Here is a 25,720-nt window from a genome sequence, read left to right as displayed (position 1 = left end):
CCTTGTTTAAATTTTTCTGAATATTTAATGACAAAGTTAATGCGTCTTAACAAATCTATAAATTAAGCTGTAGTTGTTGCTTTCAAAGCTATATGTAGTAGTTTGATTGTAGATTAAGGTAAAGAATTTTTTCTGTTAGAATATAATATTAAATATAATATTTATAAGGAAATTGAATGTTATAACAACTAGATAAATAACTTTAAGTATTTCTCAAACATATATGGGGGACAAGATTATAAAGATATATTTAAAAAATATGTTTGTAGATATATATGTACTTTATCTAAGCGGTGGTTATATATTTTTAATTTTTAAATGAATTTATATCTAAAGATTAAGTCAGTATTTGTGCAAATTAATGTATGTTATTGATAGTTTTTAAATTAAAATAGTCTTTAAAATGCCTACTTTTACGTCGTCATTTTAAAAACGTATCGCTCTTTAGTTAACTATTATAAATGTAAATCTACTTCTGGCAAGAAACTCATCAGTTACTCTTTTAAATACTATTAATACATTACTCAATTACTTTCAATTTACACATACATGTGTTCTGCATAAAAGCCGAAGTTTGTTAATATACTCTTGTATCGAATAAAAGCTTTACTTCATAAACAATTGTATTGAAATGATTTAAAATATTAATGAAAACATTATTGAGAATTCAGAGACAATGATTGAAATGTTAAAATCATTGACAAATCGTTCGATTAATTGTATGCGATTTACGCACCTGTAAATTTTGCTCAGGATTTAACATAATATACAGTGGTATGCCTCGAAAGCATCACACCGACCGCCCGGCTGAATCACAACAAAAGTCCATTAGCCCTACCTGCCGTTGAACGGATTAATTAATTCACATACTTAACACCCCTGTGTCCCAAGTTTCACGATATAAAATAATGCTGTCAAATTGATTGATAAAATATTAATTATTATTAAATTGCCGATAGATGGTTTCAGCCATTGGCGTTTATTATTATGTCAACTGTTGCGTACACATATTTCAATTTAAATCACATATTATTTTAGATATAATGAAGAAAATTTTTATTGTTATTTCATTTATGTCTACATGTTGATAGGCGAGACAGATAGGCGACACAATTAGAGTCCATTTTCTTCTGTTAAGTAGCGTTCTTCCGCAGCCGACAGGTCTTTTGTCTTTATATTTTCATGAGAAAAGCGCACCACACTAACCCGTACAAAATAGCTTTCATGAACAATACTTTAAACACATTACCTCATTCTATTTGAAACAGAGTTTTTGTAAAATGTTATAGTTGGTTTTTTTTTATGTCAAGATAATGACTGTCATCGCCCAACGCACAGTACCCACTGCTAAGTCAAATAGTCTCTTACATTTAGGTTCTCCTTAGCTTAGTCACGGGTAAAGAGTCGAAATGTGATTAAACGTTAAACAATTAAATACATTTTCTTAGATATTTTGAAGTCAAAGCCTCACATGTTATACGATACAATACAAGTATCCTGTAAGATAAAAATAAATATCAATAAGTTAAACAACAAAAAATAAATGTACATACGCCTTCTTATCATAATGACATGATGAGAATAAAACAGAAAGAAGATGTATCAATGACAAAAAGAAAAATATATAATACACGACATACAATTAAAAAAATTAAAATATTATTATTATTATTATTTATTTATTATACATATAATTTAAAAAATTCAATATTCAAAGACAAATTCGATTTTTAAATTATTATTTTTTATAAAAACCTCGATGCTAGATTTGGATTAACTTGAAAGAATTGTAAACTTCTTTTTATGTGTACAATAAAGAGTAAATTATTAATTATTATTATTATTAAAGAATGTGTAATTATTATTTTTTTTTGGTCTTATCATAAAATTATCATCCTACTAAATCAGACTTTTTAAAATTTCATAATAACCTTTACAATTCTTTCACATTAAAAAAGCAGTGTGCATAAACTACGGCCATATACGTTTAATCAGTAATTATTACTTAAGAACATTAAAAGCACGCCCGCGATGTAAACTTCTTATAAACTTGAAATTGTTGCTTGGCACGAGAAGTCAGGAAGCACGAAGTATATTATGCGATATTTTATGCATGTAAGTAATTAAAATTAAACATATTTTTAATTAATAATTAATAAGGCTGGTTAAAATTTTTAATGAACTTTCTTCTCACGATATTAGGACGTGACTGTAAAATATTTAATCACATTTATCATTGTTATGTACTTAAGGATAAGATGGTTTAAATATATAATTATTGTAGCGTGCGCCTACGTAATTATCGCAACTTTAGCTATAGTCCTTTGTACTAGATTTTTTTATAAACAAAAATTAGAATATGGATAAGATACATTTTAGTTTTTAAACATATTTCAACTTAATCTGCACGTTCTTATAAAAAATAATCTAACCAAATTTTATTAAAATTGTTTTCAAGACAAGATAAAAATAGAATTAGATACTAAATTAATGTTCAATCATTATCACCGATTAAAAAATAATAATAATAATAATACACTTTATTGTACACCAAAAACAGAAATAATACATAGCAAAGAAAGAAAAATATTAACAATATATTCATTAGGTACAAAGGGCGGCCTTATCGCTAAAAAGCGATCTCTTCCAGGTAACCTTAGGGCAAAGGAAATGGTCTAGCATCAGCATCACAAGTTACAAAAAAAAATTATATATTACAAAAAAAAAATATATATTACAAAAAAAAAATATTAGCGAATGCCTATAATTTTTGCTGCTTAAAGAAAGTAGCTCTGTTGGTAGAGCCGCAGTAATTGTAGAGTTTTAACTTCTTTTATTTCGATAAAATACTAAATTTCATGCAAACATCAACCTTTGTCCATTAAAATCGTTACGTCGCCAACGCTAATGCTTCACACATTCGCTAGGTGAACGTCTGACATCGTAAAAGCGACGTCGAAGCGTCGTTTAAGTGCAAACCAATAAAAAACGCGAAGTCTACACATCGTTAAAACGTGTCTCTTACAGAGGCGTCGTATGTACTAAACATTCAATAATAAACTTTTGCGAGAATTAAATCTCTGATTTATTTAATCGTATACCAAGATTAAATATTATAATAAAAATAATATTAAATTAAACTTAATTAATTAATTAATTTTTATTTCACTTATTTGTCTTTTTTATAAATATTAAATTGTAACAATAAAGAAAAGAAATATACTGAGTAAAAGATAAATGATAATATATTTTTTATTGAACACTAAAATACAAACATGGCAGAAAAAAGGGTGTGTAAAGGCCGTGTTATCACTTAAGAAGCGATTTTATTCAGATAACCTTTAGGCATATGTATGATTTAACTTTGTTAAACAGGTGCTTAGTTTCTTGGGCTACGAGACATCCATAACAGATTTCCCCTGGGCACTGGGTGGTGGATGTACGTGGTACTCGTCCGGTTTTAATATAATTCGTTCAAAAAACATTTCGAACAAAACGGCCGCAAACAAAAAAAGGTGACTTTTTCCATTCATTATATCATGTGTCATTCCAGACATAAAAATATTTATTTAATGTTGTAAGACAAATTTAATAATGTACAATTGCTAACCGACTTAAAAAAAGATGTTATCGATTCGTCTGTATCTTTTATGTATTTTACCCCAGAACTTTTTAGTAATTCCGATTTCGATTAATCTTTTTCAAATCGAAAGGTCTCATGTGTTTCCATTTAAATGTAATCGAGATTTGATGACTACTTTTTGAGTAGTCTTTGATAACACGTATTTACTTGACTAATTTTTCGTCGACCTACGTTGTAACCTACATACTTGTCGATGTAATTGAAGCAGGTTTTTTTCGTCTACAAGAAAACAATATTATTAATATATAGTATTAAAATATTTTCTTAGCGATTTATGTAGAATATGAAAACCCTTAAATGATTTAATTAAAAAGTTTTTTTAATAATGACAATTGTTAGCTGTGTTCAACGATTTGTAACTAACTAAGTGTCTGGTTTCGGTTTGATTAAAACTTTTAATGGATGTACGTAGCATTTGTCCGCTTTTAATATAATTTGTTCAAACAATATTTCGGACAAAACGGCCGCAAACAAAAGTTACTCAACTGTAATAAAATAACATTAAAATGATTGCACATAATGTAATTTTCAATAAGCTATATTATCATGGCATATGACTATAAAAAATATGACTGGAGTAACGAAATTAATAAAATGATTGAATGTAGATGGATAATTACATTAATCAAAATAAATAAGATTCATATATTCTGTAATATCCCACTGCTGGGCATAGGCCTCTTTCCCCGTATAGGATAAGGATCAAAGCCACTACGCTGCACCAATGCGGGTTGGCAATTGCAGATGGCGGTTATTCCCTACTGTGAGTAACGATCGCTATCAGATGTACATAATAACAACCAGGATCGACGGCTTAACGTACTCTCCGAGGGACGGTGAGGAGACTCACAAGGACTGCACAAACATTCAGACCATGGCAAACATCTGTATGGTCAATACAAATGTTTGTCATGTGCGGGGATCGAACCCGCTACCTACAACGCAATAGCTAGAAACCAGTGATGTGACCGCTGCGCCAAATTATACAGATAAAATATATTTAAACGTAAACAAACCTAGAGGCCCAACTTTTGTTTTATAAGCTTTATAATAATACATAATATTTCAGTAATATAGAAGTCACTTTTTTTATCACAGCACGCTTTATTGATTAAACTTGTCCATATTTTTAATTTTTGCAATTAAAACTTAAACTGTTCAACCTTTTTAAATTAAAACATGACAATGTTAAGTAACGCACTCGACACTAGAGGTCGCTGTCCTCAGTTAGATCACGCTATTAAAGTTACCATGTTGTTCATGTTCATAGTTGACCCATGTCTCCGTGTCTACGTGTCGTCGTGCTGCACCTGCATCACTGATGTCCATCCACCTACGACAACTTATAACACTTTTAAAACCTAATTTTATAATTTAAATAAAGTAAAATGTATTTTCTCTTGCTTTACAAAAAATACTGAAGAGATAAAATAAAAAAAGTATAAAACTAGACATTTCGTGTCGACCTCGGTTAGCTTGCAACAATTATTCTTATCAGACTAAGCATTTTCAACCACGCCAAAACAGCTAAAGCTATAATTTGGTAAAGCACTTGTTTAGTTTTTAGGGTCCCCTACTCCATGGTAATAGCAATATTACTGCTAGTGCATAGTCCTACTGGTCGTCCGTTTGCTTGTCTGTCGCAAGTTTTTATCTAAAATGAAAGTCATAACAACAGACCAAAGACATTCCCTACGAAACGCCAAATCTTATAACAGATCCAAAAGTTTATTATTCTATAATTAGTAATATGTTGAACAAAAAGATAATATACTTCAATAATAAGTTGAAAATATTCCAATTTTCATAAGAGCGTCTCGTATTTAACACAACCAAATGCCATAGACTTAGATCACAATAGAGTTCTAAAAAATATAGAGCTAATACTGTAAACATAATAAAACACATATTTCTCTTTCGTAACATTAACAAGAGCTAAGTTTCCGTTATGGGGTAGAAGTGGCTTTAGCCCCCAATAAGTTGTTAGAAGAGCCCTCACGTAGCAATAAAATATACATATTTCAATCTCAAGTCCTGGCGTGAATGACACAGCGCTATACAAATAATGTATACCTCAGGATATCCTACTACTAGTTCACGAATATACTCGTACGAGTTTCAGTTTTATTAATCTTCATTTCAAGCAGACGCTAGCTTTAAGTAGAACTGAAAATAAACTTGTAAAGAGACATTTCAAAAGTGCTACTAAAATTTTGTTGTTTTTCGATGTTTTAAAAGTAGTACAAACTATTTGTATGACTTTTTGTGTCATAATATGATATATTAAATAATTTATTGTTCGTCTTTAAATTATTATATATGTTAGTAGAAACCTAATCGTTTTTAAATTTCTAATAAATATAACATATTTGTTATACAGAACAAAGTTTCACAACACAAATGCCCAAGAGTCGTTTAGTTGTTATCGAAGGCTTTTTAATAGAGTCAATAAATAATTTTATTTTTGTATAGATTTTTTCTTTATGACTAGAATTTAGATTTTTTAATGGCTCTATTTGTAAAATAATTATAGAAAAATATAAAACCTTATGTAAAATTTAAATATGTAAATATTTTTACTAAGCTCATAGTAGTAACGGGCTGTGTCCCTATTGTAAGTTCGACAAGGGACGGGACAGGACAGGCGTTTCCATTTAGCTCTATTTCCAAATTGTAATATATTCTCGTTTCAATACCTAGTAAAATTTCTAGCATCTTCTATACATTTTATCAATTTACGCTTATATTTCCAAGGAATGAAAATATTACCATTATTTTTTTTCGTTTAGGAATGATGACATAATTACGTGGTGGTAATTTTGTCACATAAATCATCGGTATACCGTAGCTGTTACAGAGTATGGTGAATGAATGTTACTAAAAAAAATTCTCTTCTTTTTACTACCTCCTATCCTGCATTTATGAGCGGTGGCGATGATAATGGACCATCGTCCAGCACACCTACTTATTCAATTAAAATTATTATGGTTATTTTAAAATTGAATTTAAACATTTCTACTAAACCTTTAATTGAATAAAACTTACTTAATAATCAATAACTACATTGTTGCACTTTAGCTTGAGCTACTACAACGTCCACGTGTTATTTATTTATTGTACATCACAATTACATTACATTAAACATATTTAAATACAGCTACAGACTGTGAAGTACAATGGGCGGCCTTGTGGCTATTTATCCATTTCTTCTAGACAAACCAAGTAAAGGAAGAATTAATTTATTATCAGCTAGAGACTGAACACTAACTGAATAAGACTTGTAGATTTTAAAACTTTAAATTAAAATATTTTGTTATCTTGATTATGACCTACGCTTCACTGCTTTATCAGTTATACTATAAATATATCAATTTCAATATTAAGCTCATTATAATCGCCGCTATCATTAAACACGATCTCTTAATTAGGGCTTAATTATAATCGCCGCATCTCAAACTTTTCTTATCAAGCCCGAGAATGCTGATTACCCTTCGAATGAACTAGAACGAGTTCGAGTGGATCGCTATCAGTGGGGTTCACATCTCCCGAGTGTCATTAGTTAATGTTGCGGGAAGTTCCTACCGAGATTTCATCTGGCGGTCTGAGATCAGTCGACTCGCCCTCTTGATCTTATCTTGGTTCCATTACCGTTCCACGATATCGCGCCCGTTGACGGACTGCGTACAACTCCACTACGTTCACTTTTACGTTATAAGACGTGGGATGAGACCGAAGCCCGTCTAATTTCTACCACTAGTACGTCAAACGAAATCAAAAATAATGTGTCATAATATACATGTACATATTACCAATTTTCAAATGTATTGCATTGCATTTTAATATTGAAATACGGTAGCAGCTCTACCTGCGTACCCGTTTCACAAGTAATCCGATTTTAATGAAGCATGCAGGAGGTTTGAACCCTTGGTAAACGTTAGGTACTATTTATAAGGGTGTGAAATAAGAGATAATATTTCTATGAGAATTATATACACGTATATACATAATTAAAAAGGCGTTTGGTGTTTATTATTTGTTTTTATTACTTTTAAATTTTTATATATATATTTTTTTTTTGTTTGATCGAATAATTTTTATTTCTAAACTAAAATTCTATAATTGGAATAAAATAATTGTTTGCTTACTACTCAAATGTGATGATTGTACATATGATATGTGTCTATTGTCTTTATATGGATAAACATTTTTTGATGATATTTCCGGAAGTAAAATACTAAATAAAAATTTACAAGTATAGTTATGAAAGATACAATATTTTTTATAATCTACGTGCGTACTTACGCTGCTTTAAATAATTAAATAAGTTGTTTGATGTTTATTCAAGTAACGACAACAACTATGTAAAGTAATTTTTCTTTTACGGCATTATGTAATTTTACGTATTTAATAAAATAATTCCGATGAAATCGCTAAATATTCTTTCTACGTTAAAGATAGGAAAATATTTGGATATATTATAGATACAATCGAGAACGCCGTAGGATCGAGAATCTAAATAGAAATATTTTGGCCCTGGGAAATTACGATAGACCCCCGGGGTCACGGGAATGAATTTTGATTTTGCTTTTTCGCAAGATCGAAGTTGGATCATTGTGTACGTTGTCCACACCCTTCACTCCGTTTACCTATTCAAACATACCTGTCCCATCCGAATTTTGATTTTGAATATTTATTACACGCACGCAAAAATTCTTTTAACGCACACGTTAAAAGAATTTTATATATCAAAAGTCGTATTATCCACTCGTAAATTTATAAAATGCTCGAAAATTTTATGAAATGGTATATCTCGCCACATTCGTGAAATTTCAATGCTTAAGGTCTTTTGACGGCTCGCGTTTGGTGGCTCGTTGATGTCGTATGACGCTCGTACCTATATTTTCACTCATCCGTCATATTACACTTTGCGGGGCGGAAACACGAGCTCAAATAACAAATATCATTGTCTGTATTTGGTAAAGAGTTGGCTCGTAAACAAGCAATAAACGTCCCGTATTTCATTGCGGAAGGGTGGAGACTGCTCTATCGCGGCTAACAGTAAATTCGCTTGTAAAAAATTTCAACCCAGCTTGTTTATTGTTTCCGTTTAATTGTGAAATTCTCATGTTTATAACCTCGTGTAATTTTATAGCGTCAGACCAAGTAAAGATTTGAAGCACCCGTATCAAACATAAAAATGAGAAAGAATTTCTTATTGAAACATTTTGATATTGCATGCTTCCAAGTAGGCTGTGCTTTATTCTCACAAAACGAAAAGTACGGGAAGCGCTTACACTTAAACCTCTATATTTTTATAACAACGGATTAATATGCTAAAAAATACACTTTTTTTGTTCAGAATACACAACAAATTATAAATTAAATATAATGATATTGGTTTTTTTTTACCAAAAAAATTGAATATATAAATACTATGTTGAATATCAACTTTTTGGATGTACAGATGATGCAAAATAACACAAGAACCACTTAACGAAATAAGCTGTTTCTTATTATCTGAGGAAATTATGAACTTAGAAGCTTATTGAATATGAAAGATAAAAAGTGATTAAATGTTTAAGTAATAACTGTACTATTTTCTATTATCTGTGAGCTAGTAATTGAATTGTGAACTATACGAAAACTAAGTTATAAATTGTATTTTCATGAGTAGTAAACTAATAATTAATTATCTAATAAATACAACTTGCACCGTGCACTTCGGGATTTCTTATTATTTTCATTTTACACACAGTGTTTGTTTTTAGATTTAAAATGGCTTTGAATGATATATATATTATATAAAATAATAATATACAGTGCGTGAAAATATGTGTAAGTCGAATCAAAAGATCAAATGAATTTTGGAAATGTTGGCAAGTACGTTTGTACATATACCTGAAGTATCACTTCCGCTTAAAATATTAAAGTTTATATCGGACATAGAGTTGTGAAGTATATTTGCTTTATGAAGCTAAAATAAATTTCAACATAAAACGCTTTCATTGAAATTCATATAAGTTCCAAAATGAAATATATTATAGTACAAATGCAAATCAAATATGGATGAACACAATATATAATCATGAAATCATAAAAACTTTACGATTGCCGCAACTATAAGCGCGATGAAGCAATTTTATTTAACTATCAACAAAGGAAAAGTTGTAAAAAATATTCTAGTATGGGATCAATTCCAGGAGTATTCGCCAAAAAAAATATCAATGAACCGTTCCTAATAGATTTTTATTACTTAAATCAAACAATTTCGTTTCATCTAATGTTATTTCTTTCGCGGGCATTTTCTTATCGCATTGATTAGACTGAATTAACTTCATAGCAGTTTGTAAAGAGTTACATCTTAATCTTCGAGGGGTGAATTAAGGAAATGAAAGTAAAAACAAGTCCTCGAAAACACTTAGTTTGCGTGCGTAGATTTTTATCTCCCGATCTTTTCGAGCCGAAATCCGCTGGAGACATTTATGTAGAGCCCGGGGAGTAAACATCCTGATACTGCACCCTTTTTCGTGTACTTTGAGAATACTCTCCGGTTTTTATGTTTCCGTAGGGTTGTATTTCGTTCAACTGTAGAGTTTCTCATATTTTTATTGCGCACAACGTTAAATCAAGATCAAATAGAATGATGGTAAATAGCCTCGAATGTTTAAGGTTTCATTGTAATTTTTTGATAATAAAAATATGTTGTTATTTTTATGGTTTGATATGGCAAAGCCAAAGAGTAGTAGTTTCTCAGCTTTTACATGTGTATTATTTAGGCTTTTTTCTTTCTATATTCATTTTTTAAGAAAGTTTTCAGCATTTTACATATAAAAGCAACATTAATTTTAACAATTCAGTATAATAATACAATTATACTATGTTTGTTATAAACATGTTTCGGAGAAAATATTTGGCGTAAATAAGGGGAATAGCAATTATATGGTATTATATTCTAATACTAGCTGTGCCTGCGACTTCTTCCGCGTGGAATTTAACAAAAAAGCTATTGTTTAGTTCGCAAAGTTATAAAATAAATTTTCTAAAATAAAAGTAGCCGAAGTTACTCCTTACTACATCAGCTATCTCACCAGTGAGTCTCGTCAAAGTCGCCCGCACCACACCGCACCGCCCCGCACCGCCGCGCACCGCCCCGTATCGCCCCGCTCCTCCCTGCACCGCAACGTTCCACACCGCACCGCCCCGCTCCTCCCCGCAACGCACCACACCGCACTGCACCGCACCGCACCGCACCGCACTGCACCGCACCGCACCGCACTGCACCGCACCCCACCGCACCATCAGAATAGCTCTAATATTTTGTCTCTGATCCCAAAGTTATAAAACATTCATTTAAACCTTACATATTTCCATACAAACTTTCATGCTCTATTGTTATTTTATACTGTTGAGAGAAAAAACATTACAAATTTTGAATGTAATATTTATATAAGACGCGGCGTTGGCGCAACGGTTACAGCCATGGATTATGCCTGTTGCGCTGGCGGTTACTAGGTTATCTGTGTATCGAATTTAATTTAAATCGGTAAATCGGTTCAGTAGTTTTGGTGTGAAAACGCAACAGACAGACAGACAGACAGAGTTACTTTCGCATTTATAATATTAGTAAGGATTAGGAATGATTTCATTAATTATACTTTTGTGCAGACTAACAGGGTGGCATTATAAAATTAGTCGCATGTGTTAAAATCTGCATTTTTGTATATGTAATTAACGTTTCATATATATGTATATTTTTTTCAATTCCCTATTAACTAACCTATACTCATAGTCGTACGTATATATATATAATAGCTGTTCTTTTTTTTATGTAACTAGATCGGCGAATAAGCATACGGCTCACCGGATGGTAAGCGATTATCGTAGCTTAGAGACGTCAGCAACACCAGAAGCATCGCAAGAGCGATGACTACCCAATCTTCAGTTTCCCCCAGGAGCTCTGTACGTCTACCATGAGTTTTTGTTACAAGCGCACATGACATAACTACAGTAGTAAACGTAGAAACGCAACAGTACGTCTACCATGAGTTTTTGTTACAAGCGCACATGACATAACTACAGTAGTAAACGTAGAAACGCAACAGGAATAGTTATCTATACCATACCTATTATGAGTATTTCTAAATTTCACTATAGAGTCTATCGAGCACTCGATAAGACTTATAGTTTTAAATCCGTTATATTGGTATTAGTTACTAATATCTTTATCTCTTTCTTCCGTATAGAAAAAAGAAAGAGTAAACATGATGACTTTCGAATGAAGTGAGGTCTAAACGAAGTTTAAAATAATCCGACAAAAATGCAAAGCAGCATATTACAGTGTATTCATGCGAGCTCAAGAACTTCTAAATTTTTTCAATTTATTCCGTCAGTTTAAATGTCTAACTTAAGTTGTTGTCAAACACTTGTGAAACAATCATATTGTTTACTTGTTATACAATAATTCTAAAACAACAAAATATAAAAAAATGAGAACTAATGCTTCCCAGTTCGAACTTATGGTGGATTATATGAAAAAGTAAGTGTTTATTTAAGTGTTATGGTTATTTATATCTTTCTTTATTAACGTAAATCGTGATCATAATGTTATAAATAAATTGTATAATTTGTATTATATTATTATATTATTTCGTAAATTGAATATAGAAAATAATATTATTATATTGTAAATTGTGTTTTAGGAACGGGGCTATGTTCTACCAAATATAATGCAATTAAATAGTATATAAACCTAATAATTATAAACTTCTCGCACGATTTTTTCAAGTGAGTGACGCAACTATAATAGTAACGTTAAACAGGGGATTATGTTACTCATGGTAGCGAATTGTATGAAAATATCGGCGCTCTAGAATGACATTTACGAGTGTAGTTAACTTAACTGTCCTGAGAAAACTTATGGTACCAAATATAGTAATGATAGTATCCGGCAGAGGCGCTGTTCAACTTGCCATACAAATTTTCTACTACACTCGCTAACGTGTATCGTCTCTGGAAACTCATGGTAGACGTACAGGAATAGTTATCTATACCATACCTATTATGAGTATTTCTAAATTTCACTATAGAGTCTATCGAGCACTCGATAAGACTTATAGTTTTAAATCCGTTATATTGGTATTAGTTACTAATATCTTTATCTCTTTCTTCCGTATAGAAAAAAGAAAGAGTAAACATGATGATTTTCGAATGAAGTGAGGTCTAAACGAAGCTTAAAATAATCCGACAAAAATGCAAAGCAGCATATTACAGTGTATTCATGCGAGCTCAAGAACTTCTAAATTTTTTCAATTTATTCCGTCAGTTTAAATGTCTAACTTAAGTTGTTGTCAAACACTTGTGAAACAATCATATTGTTTACTTGTTATACAATAATCCTAAAACAACAAAATATAAAAAATGAGAACTAATGCTTCCCAGTTCGAACTTATGGTGGATTATATGAAAAAGTAAGTGTTTATTTAAGTGTTATGGTTATTTATCTCTTTCTTTATTAACGTAAATCGTGATCATAATTTTATAAATAAATTGTATAATTTGTATTATATTATTATGTTATTTCGTAAATTGAATATAGAAAATAATATTGTTATATCGTAAATTGTGTTTTAGGAACGGGGCTATGTTCTACCAAATATAATGCAATTAAATAGTATATAAACCTAATAATTATAAACTTCTCGCACGATTTTTTCAAGTGAGTGACGCAACTATAATAGTAACGTTAAACAGGGTGACATCTGTCAAAAATGTTACTCATGGTAGCGAATTGTATGAAAATATCGGCGCTCTAGAATGACATTTACGAGTGTAGTTAACTTAACTGTCCTGAGAAAACTTATGGTACCAAATATAGTAATGATAGTATCCGGTAGAGGCGCTGCTCAACTTGCCATACAAATTTTCTACTACACTCGCTAACGTGTATCGTCTCTGGAAACTCATGGTAGACGTACTGGTTACCTTACTCACCAACAGGAACACAATACTGCTTGAAAACAGTATTATTTAGCTGTGATCTTCTGTAAGGTCGAGGTACTACCCCAGTCGGGCTGCTCCATATTTTTAACCGACTTCCAAAAAAGGAGGAGGACTGTATTTTTTGTATGTATGTTACATCAGAACTTTTGACCGGGTGGACCGAGTTCGACAATTTTATTTTAATCGAAAGGTGGTGTGTGTCAATTGGTCCCATTTAAATTTATTTGAGATCTAACAACTACTTTTCGAGTTATATCTCGTAATAATCGCAATAATGCGTTTTTACTTAACGCTTTTTTCGTCGACCTACGTTGTATTATACCGCATAACTTTCTACTGGATGTACCGATTTTGATAATTCTTTTTTTTTGGAAAGGAGATATCCCAAATTTAGTACCATGATAAGGAAACCAGGATCTGATGATGGGATCCCAGAGAAATTGAGGGAAACTCTCAAAAATCTGCAATAACTTTTTACTGGGTGTACCGATTTTGATAATTTTTAATTTAATCGAAAGCTGATGTTTATCATGTGGTCACATATAAATTTTATCGAGATCTGATAACTAATTTTTGAGTAATCTTTGATAACGCGTAGTTACTTGACTATTTTTTCGTCGATCTACGTTGTATTACTCGTCGATGAAATTGAAGTCGGTTTTTTTTCGTTTATGAGCAAACACAATTATGAGTAGGAAATTTTCTGCTCTGCCCTACCTCAGTTAAAAAAATGTTTTTAATCTTTATGTTAAAAGTTATACACATACAACGTATCAACTTTCATTCTCACAAGCTTTCACGTTTATGATATTTATAAGAATTTCCTTTATCACAAAGATATAAATATATTTTCATTTCAGCTCATAGCCAATAACGGCAAGTGAAGTATCAGATCTTAAGTCAAGCTAACAGAAGTCGGTACGTGACCGGAAATGAATTTTCCGGACGCATCTACACTTTCAACAAACTACGCAGAAGATATTCAATTTGCTTTATGAAATATGAATTCATTCGTTTAGAGAGCTTAATTTTGTTGAATAGGGTGGGAACGTATTGATTTGGTCGATTGTTTGCATTTTTCTTCTAGTATTAAAAATATAATGAATGTTAAAAATAATAAATAATGTAATAGTTATGATATTCATATAATTAATTATGACTAAATAGTCTTACATTTTGTATGTTTATAGGCTATGCCAAAAGAAGAAGGAACAAGAAAAATAAAGTTACAGAATTTATCTCTGACTTTTGTATCCAAGTGTCAATACTACTAGGAGGAATAAGGATACAAGGACTTAAGGATACTAGCAACTGTGCCTCAAAACTACAATTTATTCATTAAATCATTTTTAAATCATCACAATAATTAGTATAATTGGTAATTATATTATAAATGAACGCTAAGACGTCTCTTAGTATACTCCTCACAACATATATCACTTAAAGTACACTTCAGTTACAGGGGAGAGGCTATATAACACTGTTATCGTAATGAAATAAAATTACCTCGTGAAATGTGTATGTATGAGCGGAGCAATCAGTACTTCGAGTGCTCATGTAGTTAAAATTTTATATTGTGTAAATATATGTTATTCCTTACAAAATAAATGTAAACCTAATTGGATAGACGCAGAAATGACTATATCTCAAATAATTGATAGCTCCAAAATTAAGGGTTTTATATCTTTTTTTTTTTTTATACGTGGGGAAAATCCATCATGGATACCCTCCAGCACGGGGGCGCCAGAGGGTTATGTCAGACTCCTACTGACTAAAAACCACCACGTGTGAGCAGTCGTCCGCCTGAGTGGGGCGAGATGGGGTCGCGTTAGCATTCGCCATCTCACCCCGGCGGTAGGCCCGGATAAAGCCTCCGGGCCCCGGCACAATGGTTGGGTGGCCTCGCTCACAACAAGGCCACCCCTCAGAAGTGTGGGGCCGTGTCGCTCGGCCGGCCGAAGTCCCCCGACTATCGGCCGGCGACCCCACTATTACGAGGGGGGGAGGAGGTGGGCAAACCGTCTCCTCCTTGCCCCCGTACGTCTGCGCCGGAGTGGGTCAGCGGAGACGTCATTCTCCCTGGCCCGCTCCGCGGTCTCCTTCTGCGTCATTACCTCTTCGCAGAAGGAGACCGCCGCCTGCCACGATCTCTCACTGTCGAGCATGGCTTTTACGACGCTCGGCAGTGAGAGATCCCGTCCGAGGACCGCCGAAAGCGCGCGCCGCTATGACTCCCACGCGGCGCACACCTCCAGCGTGTGGAGCGCCGTATCCTCTGGTGCCCCACACTCGTGGCAGGCTGGAGTCGCCTCCCGTCTCGCGATTTGGTGCAGGTACTTGCCGAAGCACCCGTGTCCGGAAAATACCTGCACCAAACGGAAGGTCAGCGGCCCGAACCGCCGCCTCACCCACTTTTGAAGGACCGGCCTGATCGCGTCCACCGTCCACTGCCCGGGGACCGGTGGGGCCAGGTCCTCCGTCCACCGCCGCAACAGGGTGTCCTGCGCCTGCCTCCGCATGCGTGCGACCTCCTCCAACGTTGGGGGCTCCCCCCGGGATCTCCTCGCCGCCACGAAGTGGTAAATTTCTGCGAGGATCTCCGCCTGTAATTCCCAGGGGGGATCGCCGGCCAGCACGCACGCCGCCGTCCAGGACACCGTCCGGTAACTGCGTATCGCCCTCGTCGCGATGACCCGCTGCGGACGTCGCAGCAGGGTCTTGTTGCTGCGACTGAGGGCGTCCGCCCAGACAGGTGCCCCGTACATGGCCATACTCCGGATGACTCCGGAGTACAGCCGACGGCAATGGGCACTCGGACCACCCACGTTCGGCAGCAGCCTCCCCAGTGAGGCAGCGGCTCTCACGACTCTCGGGGCTAGCTGGTTAAAATGAGCCCCGAAAGCCCACCTCCCGTCCAGGTTGAGACCCAGGTACCTCATCTGGGCCCCAACCAAGGGTTTTATATCTAGACTAGCACGTTTGATTTTTGAATTAATATACCTATTTTAATTTGCTGTGTGATTACGGCAGTAAGAATATAGCCACTCCCTCTCTTCCTGTGAGTATCGTATGAGGCCACTAAGGAATAACACAGTTCCACTACCACCTTGAAACTTAAAAAACCGACCGATGGCGGGATAACCATCCAACTGCTGGCTTTAAAATACACAGACCGAAGACTGGCAGCAGCATTTTCGGTGCGACAAAGCCAGCCCTGCGGTCACCAACCCACCTGCTCAGCGTGGTGACTATGAGCAAAACACATGAGTTCACGCCATTTTTATTGCGAACTTGTGGAGACCTATGTTCAACAGTGGACTGCAATAGGCTGAAATGATGATGATGATGACTCCCTTTTTATTAATATTTAGTAATAATTTAATCCAACAGCATTCGAATTTTTTAATAAACATAACATAACGTCATAACAATGCTAACCTTCACCGGAAACGAAGTAAATTTTGAAGAAATCAATCGTTTGATAAGTATACGATACCGTACGAGCCCACCCACGCCCTTCAGCTTCGATTTGTGTTCTATTCACCGGACCGTCTTGGTCATCACTCATTGCTTGGATATCTGACCCCATTTGACCTCTTAGACGAGCTAAACACTAACATTCTTTGTATAACATCATCAGGAGTAAATACTACTTAATAATTCTCATTATAAAGACACGCAAATAATTCTAAAACAAAATGTTGAAGATTTAGTCATGACGTCTTGAACCCATTTACGAGTATAATATATACGGTGGCTATTCACAATACCAATTTTTAATAGAAATATAATAGCTACATTATAAATCACGTATATATGACTTTATAATCATTTTAATATCAATTTATACAGAAAAGAAATGAAATAACTAATTTTTTGCCCGCGGCCTTACGCTCGTAATTGACTTCCTGTATGATGATCCATGGGTTATAACAAAGGTTTTTTTTAATGATTTATGAACAATTTTGAATGATAAACGGCATTCATATTTATTAGCCATAGATAATGAAAATTGCGTTATAAATAGTTAAGTAATTTGGAATGCACGAATTGACAATAAAAATTTATACCTACCTTATTTTTAATGAATTATTTAATTTGAAATAATTTTTAATCCATTTCTATTTCTTCTTGGGTAGTTTAGTTATAGAAAGCGTTAGTTAACATTCACATCAAGTGATAGCTATAAAAATAGATAAATTCAAAAGGATTGCTGAAAATTAAAATGGTAATAATATCTATATTTATTTTTATTAAAAAATAATATATAGTTATAATTGTATAGCAGCTAGAATGTTCAAATTATCCAATCCCTTTGATAGAAGATCGATTTAGTTTAAATCACATTTTTTTTAATAGAAAAGTAAGAATTGCAAAATAAGTAATATTTATAGTAGCAATTTTCGTTCTGTAATCTTTTGTAAATATTCCGTCGATCTATAACTTATCACGTATAATTTAAATATTATTTCACGAATATTGTCCCGTTAAAAATAGTCAACAGCACGAAAGCCTTTTATCCATTCGACATAAAATGTGGATAATTCGCTTTAAAGAGGTTATTTCTGTTCAACGATATTGCTCCGATATCGCGGATCCAATGGCAAGCCGCCATTTGTATTCCGTACCCGTTTAAAAATACCGCCACTAATACCACTTAGCGAACCAAATAATTAGAGTATACCCTACATCTGGTAGTCATTATTATGATAAAATTTTTTTTTTATTAATATAGCTTATAGTTAACTACAATAGTAGAGATACGATTAATATCATTAAGAGGGAATCTAATGTATCTAGTATTGATGATTAGTAATGATAATATATTTCGCTAATAAGTAAGTATAATAATTATAGCAATAGAATGGAAAAAACTAATAAAAGTAAAACTAATAGAAATAAAAAATATGTTGGTACAGTTAAAATATATTCAAAAATATTTCAAAACTATTTGTGTATCATATTTTTAGCAATTGTTATATTTTATTACATTGCGTTTTTTTCTTAAATAGTTGTTAATAGGTTTGTTTTTAAAAGTCATTCATTTATTCATTTATTAAATAAGATTTTTCTTTTATATATTAATACGTGAAGCAAAAACTTTGTAACCTTTTTTACGGAAATTGCGCGGACGGAGGAGTATGAAATTTCACACGCTTATTATTTATATAGAGGAGGAGTGCAGAATGCTAATATTTTTTTAATTATGCATAAAATATATATTAAATCAACAAAAAAAAAACATTACACACACGACCATGTATTTGACACACACACGTATATACTATTTTGTTTATTGTTAAAATTTGTGGCTAAATTATGGTCGGATTTCGACCAATAGGCTACTACTAGTTTGTATAAAGTACAAAAAATATTTAATAAAAAATGTTGAAATTTCACGAGAGATTTATCTCTCAATATCACTCGCGTCACTTAAAATATCCCGTCTCACTTTCGTCGACAATCAGCAAGTGACTGCTAACCGAGTTTCACTAACGAACTCCTTAACTGGATAGTAACGATGCAACCGAACTTCATAATTAGGCCAACCGACGATTGTGAGAGAACTTTTTGTTTTATTCCTGCAGTTTCGGCGCATTCGCTGAGCTGATGACTTCGTACTCTGTTACTTAAAAGCTGAATTAGCAAGTCTGTCGTCAACGGGATCAAGTTCCTTTACAGCGGAAATGTTAGTTTTAATAATGATTGTAGTTACTGTCTTTTTTTGTTTACATATTAGTAGCCTATTTTCAAAATTAGTATATTTTTCCTGGACGCTGGCTTTGATAGCCACGGCTTAATTGATTACACATTGTTAACGTCTGATTGTACGAAAAAACTCTTTAACGTTCATATTTACACCCTACTGATATGTAAAATATCGTTATGCAACAAATGAAAAAAAAACAATATGTGTATAACACAGATGATTGTCGCTCACACTTTTGTGTGTGCGCAACGCGCATTACGCTCAGATATGCCTAAGAAGTGGGTAATGGCACATTAAGACACTTATGGCACTTAATGTACACCGAAATACAGACACATACAAAGAAAGATACAATACAAGATGTACAAAGGCGATCTTATCGCTAAATAGCGATTTCCTCCAGATAACCTTTGGGTACTGGATACGATACAGTAGCAGTGGTTAGAAGTGTGCACAAATTAAGGAGGAAAAATCAATAATAAATAGATAAAAACTACGATATGATAGACTTACATAATTATTGTAAAAAAACATAAATAAGTAAATATTATAGTATATCATATATAATATATATATACACACACATATACATACATACATACACACATAAAAATATATACATGTATATACACATAAAGTAAACTACAAATCGCGACAGTTATGATTTAATGAGCGACATACAATGCTTTTTAGGGCGTTGCTTGAAGCAAGCTTGCATAGGAGCTTGTTTTATTGAAAGCAGAAAAGAGTTCTACAGACGAAGAGGATTAACAGTAAATGAATTGGAGTAGAAGGAGGTATAATGGGGAGGAATTTTGAGAAGCAATTGGATTCAGATCTTAGGGAGCGTTCATGGGAATTGCAAAGAAACGTAAACCGTTCTTTAAGGTAATTTATTAATATTATAATTTTATTCATTAGAATTAAAAAGAACACAGTAGAGTAGAGTAAGTACGTGGGTATTCCTGCGAAGGCGAATTGGGAGCTACTTGAGTTTACTGCGACTAAAATCGAAGACGTGGTCATATTTGCGAAGACCAAATATGAACCTTATACAGAGATTTTGAAGGCGTTTAATCTTATTTGGTTGCTTCTCTTTGAGACACGTATCTGCATAGTCAATGATTGGTAAGGATTTGGAAGTTAGTAGTGATTGTGCCAGCGTACCAATTTTACCAATTTTGGTAGGCAAGGGAAGAAAGTACGGAGTCGACGGAGTGAACCGACAGCTGCAAACAATTTCCGGCTTAGCTCAGTTAATTGAGGTGACCAAGAAAGATGACGATCGAAAGTTATTCCTAGATTTTCCACTTTATCGCTAACATTCAAAACAACTTTGTTGAAGAGTACAGAAGGTACAAGTAATCCATCAATGCTACTGACTAGTTTTGGACACCCAATCACTTGAGACTTAGAAGGATTAACTTTTAACCCGTACGAGTTACTCCATTTAAAAATAAGGTCCAAGTCATGATTTAGTTGGTAAATACTCGTGGGTAGATTAGCCAGCTTAGAGAGAGTGTATATTTGAAGATCGTCTGCATACAGGTGATAGAGAGAAAATGAGTTTGTAGTTACTGAATTTATAAATAAAGAAAAAAGAAGAGGAGACAACACGCCACCTTGCGGTACACCAGCAAATACGTTAGCCCAGTCAGAGAAAGTATCTTGAACTTGCAAACGCTGCCGACGCCCATACAAGTAACTTTGAAACCAGTAAATTACTGGTAGGGATATGTTAAAGGAACCTTACAGAGACCTTACAGTATATCGAAGTCCACAGTATTAAAGGCATTACTACTAAAGTCAAGTAAAGCCAGAACCGTAAGTTTTCAATCGTCCATTGCGTGTCTGATGTCGTCAGAGATTTCGACAAGTGCTGTTAGCGTGCTGCCCCTCCTGAAGCCGGATTGAAATGGATTTAGAAGATTGTTTAAGGAAAGGAATGATGTTAGCTGTTGATGAATAAGACGCTCTAGAACCTTGGACAAGAAATATAGGATAGATATTTGGCGGAAATCAGAGAAGTTAAATGGTATATGACGCCGCGTTGGCTCAATGGTTACAGCCATGGATTGTACCTGTTGCGCTGGCGGTTGCGGGTACGATCCCCGCACAACACAAACATTTGTATTGGCCATACAGGTGTTTACCGTGGTCTGGGTGTTTGTGCAAGTCCTTGTGGGTCTCCCCACCGTGCCTCGGAGAGCACGTTAAGCCGTCGGTCCCGGTTGTTATCATGTATACCTGATAGCGATCGTTACTCATAGTAAGGAATATATCCGCCAACCCGCATTGGAGCAGCGTCATGGATTAAGCTCTGATCCTTTTCCTACACGGGGAAAGAGGCCTATGCCCAGTAGTGGGATGTTACAATATATATATATATATATATATATATATATATATATATATATATATATTGTAGTATAGTTTTTATTAAACGGTTTTATTTAGCTCACCCCGTTTGTTTTATTTTTTATTATTTATTCTTGGGTCAAATTTAGTAATTCAAATTTCACCCTCTTCCTGTCAACCGATTAATCTGAAATTTTGTATACACTTTGGATTTTGGTGACAATACAATTATGTTTATTCATTATCATTATAAATTCAAGATGGCCGCCGCTACAAAATGGCGGATAATTTATGTTTTATTAATCCCATCAATATGGGTATCAAATGAAAGGGCTCAACAAGCAGAATACAATATACTATAAAAAATTGAAATCCAAGATGGCGGCCGCTACAAAATGGCGGATAACGTAGGTTTTATCAATCCCATCAATATGGGTATCAAATGAAAGGGCTCAACAAGCAGAATACATTATACTATAAAAAATTGAAATACAAGATGGCGGCCGCTACAAAATGGCGGATAACGTAGGTTTTATCGATCCCATCAATATGGGTATCAAATGAAAGTGCTCAACCAGTATAATCAATGTACTATATAAAATTAAAATCCAAGATGGCGGCCTCTACAAAATGGCGGATAACTTAGGTTTTATCAATCCCATCAACATGGGTATCAAATGAAAGGTCTCAACAAGTAGAATACAATTTACTATGCAAAATTGAAATCTAAGCTGGCCGCCGCTACCAAATGTCTGATAACAATTTTTTATCAATCCCACCAATATGGGTATCAAATAAAAGGGCTTGACAAGAAGAATACAGTGCACTATACAACCTCAATATTTAAGATGGGCCTTGCAATAATGAAGCACTAAATGAATTAAACAGAATGCGAAATAAAAACTAAAAACTAGAAAATAAAAATAGGTAAAAAAACTTTTTAAGTTAAACGGTTTTATGTTAAACATACATTCCAATGTTTAAGATAAATGTACTAAAAACCAAAAAATAATAAAATAGATACAGTCGTGGGAATTATAAACATATGCATAGACTAGACTAAAATAAAACCGTGGGGCACGTCAATTGTCTACAAATTATCGACTTAATGTGCGATAGAAGAATCGTTTAATTCGTCGTTAAAATAGGCAGTTGGCCCGCAGACGGTGAGGGAATTACTTACTATTTTCTTGCTCATGGAAATTCCCATAGTTATACACTCCATGTAAATAAAAGAGATGTTTCAACTAGTTTATCGTTGGACATTCACACTGCTGGCTGGCGAGGAATCGTTTCACTGCTCGTAGTTTGTCTTTAATCGACAAAACATATGATAAAAGTACTACTCGCTCACCACTATGAAACCCTAAAACTCGCTTATAATCGAGCTTGCTAGCTTGTTTCCACATTCTAGCCCTACTTATCACACGTCCATCGTTGTCGGTTGAACAACTGCCTAATTATAGTGTAACATTACAAAACAAACATTTTAATCAACGATTGTAGACAATTGACGTGCCCCACGGTTTTATTTTAGTCTAGTCTATGCATATGTTTATAATTCCCACGACTGTATCTATTTTATTATTTTTTGGTTTTTAGTACATTTATCTTAAACATTGCAATGTATGTTTAACATAAAACCGTTTAACTTAAAAAGTTTTTTTACCTATTTTTATTCATATCAGTTTCTAATGCAATAATATCTTTTGAGTTTTTAAAATTATTGCGATAAAAAAAGCCAATTAAGCTCTCACCATACGAAAATGCGAATAAAATACAACGCAAAATATGATAAGTCAAACATTATTTATTACGTTCCATAATCAAAATATTCAAATAACCAGAAGGAAAAAAAACGGCAAATTCGCGAGTATCGATGAAAAATTCAATTTGGTAAAGCTAATGTTTGATATTTCTTTATCAGGAGACCCAATTACCGTGTCTCGAGCGCTACTTGCTTTACGAGTGATTTGAATTTGAATAATGATCCTTTATACTTCATAAGATTTTTCCAAAATATTATTATAATCTTGATTTATTTTTTGTTTACGCAAAACAATTATTCATATTCTTTTCTAGCTTTTCCTTAATTTTTTTTAAATAAAATGATAATTTAGCTATGAAAATAATTTGTTAGATCGGATAAGATACTACATGTTAATATTTGTTAATTTAATGTGTTACAAACAAAATTTTTTAACAAACTAGGTTTTGTGAAATATGGGCACGGATTTGATTGAAAAATGATTATGTTAGTGCAATCAGGCTATAATAAATAAGTAGTTCTAATTTCTTACTTTCTATTTTACTTGTTTAAATAGTCGCTTAACGTTACAAATACCGTTGCTGGACATAGGCAGGCGTCTTTATTATTAAACGGAATCAAATAAAATATCATAAAAATGCTATTTTTATAGGGCCCTTGTACTTTGTGATTTTAGAACAATTAATTTATTCACCTGAAATAATAAAATTGCTTAAATCATTGAAAATAACAGGTTACTTGATAAAAAGCTTATTTTACCAAAAAGTATTTAAACCAAGAAAAACTTTCATCACTAATTTAAGGTAAAAATCGCCTACTTGCGGATAAAATGATGAAAGAGTGTAAAAAACAGAAATATTCTCATTCAAATGGTAAAATATTTCATATTTAAGGCTTATACTTATTCTATTTTTGTATTACCTTTTCATTTCTAAAAATAAATTTAACCTTTACATGTTACTTTTGAAAATAAAGAATATATTCTTTATTTTGTTTTTTGTATGAGTATTAAACACACATGTATTTAACACACCTTATAGTTAACGTTTTTTTTTCCGGAAAGTATCTAATAGAGCACTTGTTAATTAGTTTGTAATATATTATAAACTAGGTATTTATTAAAAATATAAATTAAGTAACACTTACAATGTTCACAATGATCAAAGTTATTTTATCTATGATTACAGATACATATGTATAAAATGAGCTAAATCTGTAGCAGCCCCGCTGCGATTTATACGATCACTAAATAAAATTGATTGTTGATTTGAGGTATATTTTATTATAGATACAAATAATTAATATGACAGAACAATAAACAACGAAAAGAAATTGAAATCGTGAAAAAAGCCCGTGAACCTCAACGTCACCCCTCACCTATTTGACTTTTCGAGTGACAAAAGCATTAAAACGTCTCCCGAGAATTAATCGCCTTTTACATTAAGGTTAAGTGCTATTTTAGATTATATGTTGAAAGTTGAAAACTTCCATTCTTCGAACATTTTGTTGTTTCAGGCTTGTTCCAGCCGATTGCCGCCCGTCACTTCAATTACGTATCAAATTTCGCACAAGTATACAAAATATTGGGAACTGTTTATATTACTCTCCTTACTTAAATAATATATAATTCATTCACAATTATGTGCTATTACTTTAAGATTGATAGATTAGATACATTTATATATAGACTGCTTAACATATTTTGGAATTGGGTGGATACTTTTAATTTGACAACTTTGAGGTGTGTGTCAATGACGTAATTAGCGAATCAGCAACATAATTATGTTATTTTTTATATTATGTAATGGTGCCAAGCATCTGATCTGCCTGATGGTAAGTAGATACCGTAGACTATAGACGCCCTGCACACCAGGACCATTTCTAACACAACATTATTTGAGTGCAGTATTAGGCAATTAGCTTTGATCTCTTGTAACGTCAATTTACTTCCTTAATTCGGCTGCTCCAAATTTTAGCCAAGATATTTACTCCTTAATAATGCGCTTGTCGTTTTGTTGTGTTAGCGCTGCGTCACGAGTGAATGTCAAAAGTACACGGCAGTTATAGTAAATAATTAGATACCGTAATATTTCTTTTTATGTTTATATAGCAGTTTGATTTTAAAAAGAAATCGTTGAAATTAATAATCTGTTTCAATAGTCTTGACAATTCGATTGAGGTTGTAGTCTTTACTGCACCGATTTTTCGTGTCTTCTCTATTTTATATGACATTGGCACAATA

At 33.2% G+C, this 25,720-nt stretch overlaps 1 protein-coding gene across 1 annotated transcript; it reads right to left on the bottom strand.

The window, feature by feature from the left end:
- Window positions 1-14,833: 14,833 nt before the first annotated feature.
- LOC123656140 lies at window positions 14,834-16,581 on the bottom strand. Its single transcript, XM_045591849.1, has 2 exons — window positions 16,009-16,581; window positions 14,834-14,953 (listed from the first exon to the last, which is right to left on the bottom strand). Exons 1-2 carry the CDS (start codon window positions 16,579-16,581, stop codon window positions 14,834-14,836), a joined length of 693 nt encoding a protein of 230 aa, XP_045447805.1.
- Between the last annotated feature and the right edge of the window lie 9,139 nt (window positions 16,582-25,720).

The sequence above is a fragment of the Melitaea cinxia genome, chromosome 9 (assembly GCF_905220565.1).
Source record: "Melitaea cinxia chromosome 9, ilMelCinx1.1, whole genome shotgun sequence".
NCBI lineage: Eukaryota > Metazoa > Arthropoda > Insecta > Lepidoptera > Nymphalidae > Melitaea > Melitaea cinxia.
Note: the sequence above shows the minus strand (reverse complement) of the source record. Positions and strands in the feature narration are given on the sequence as shown.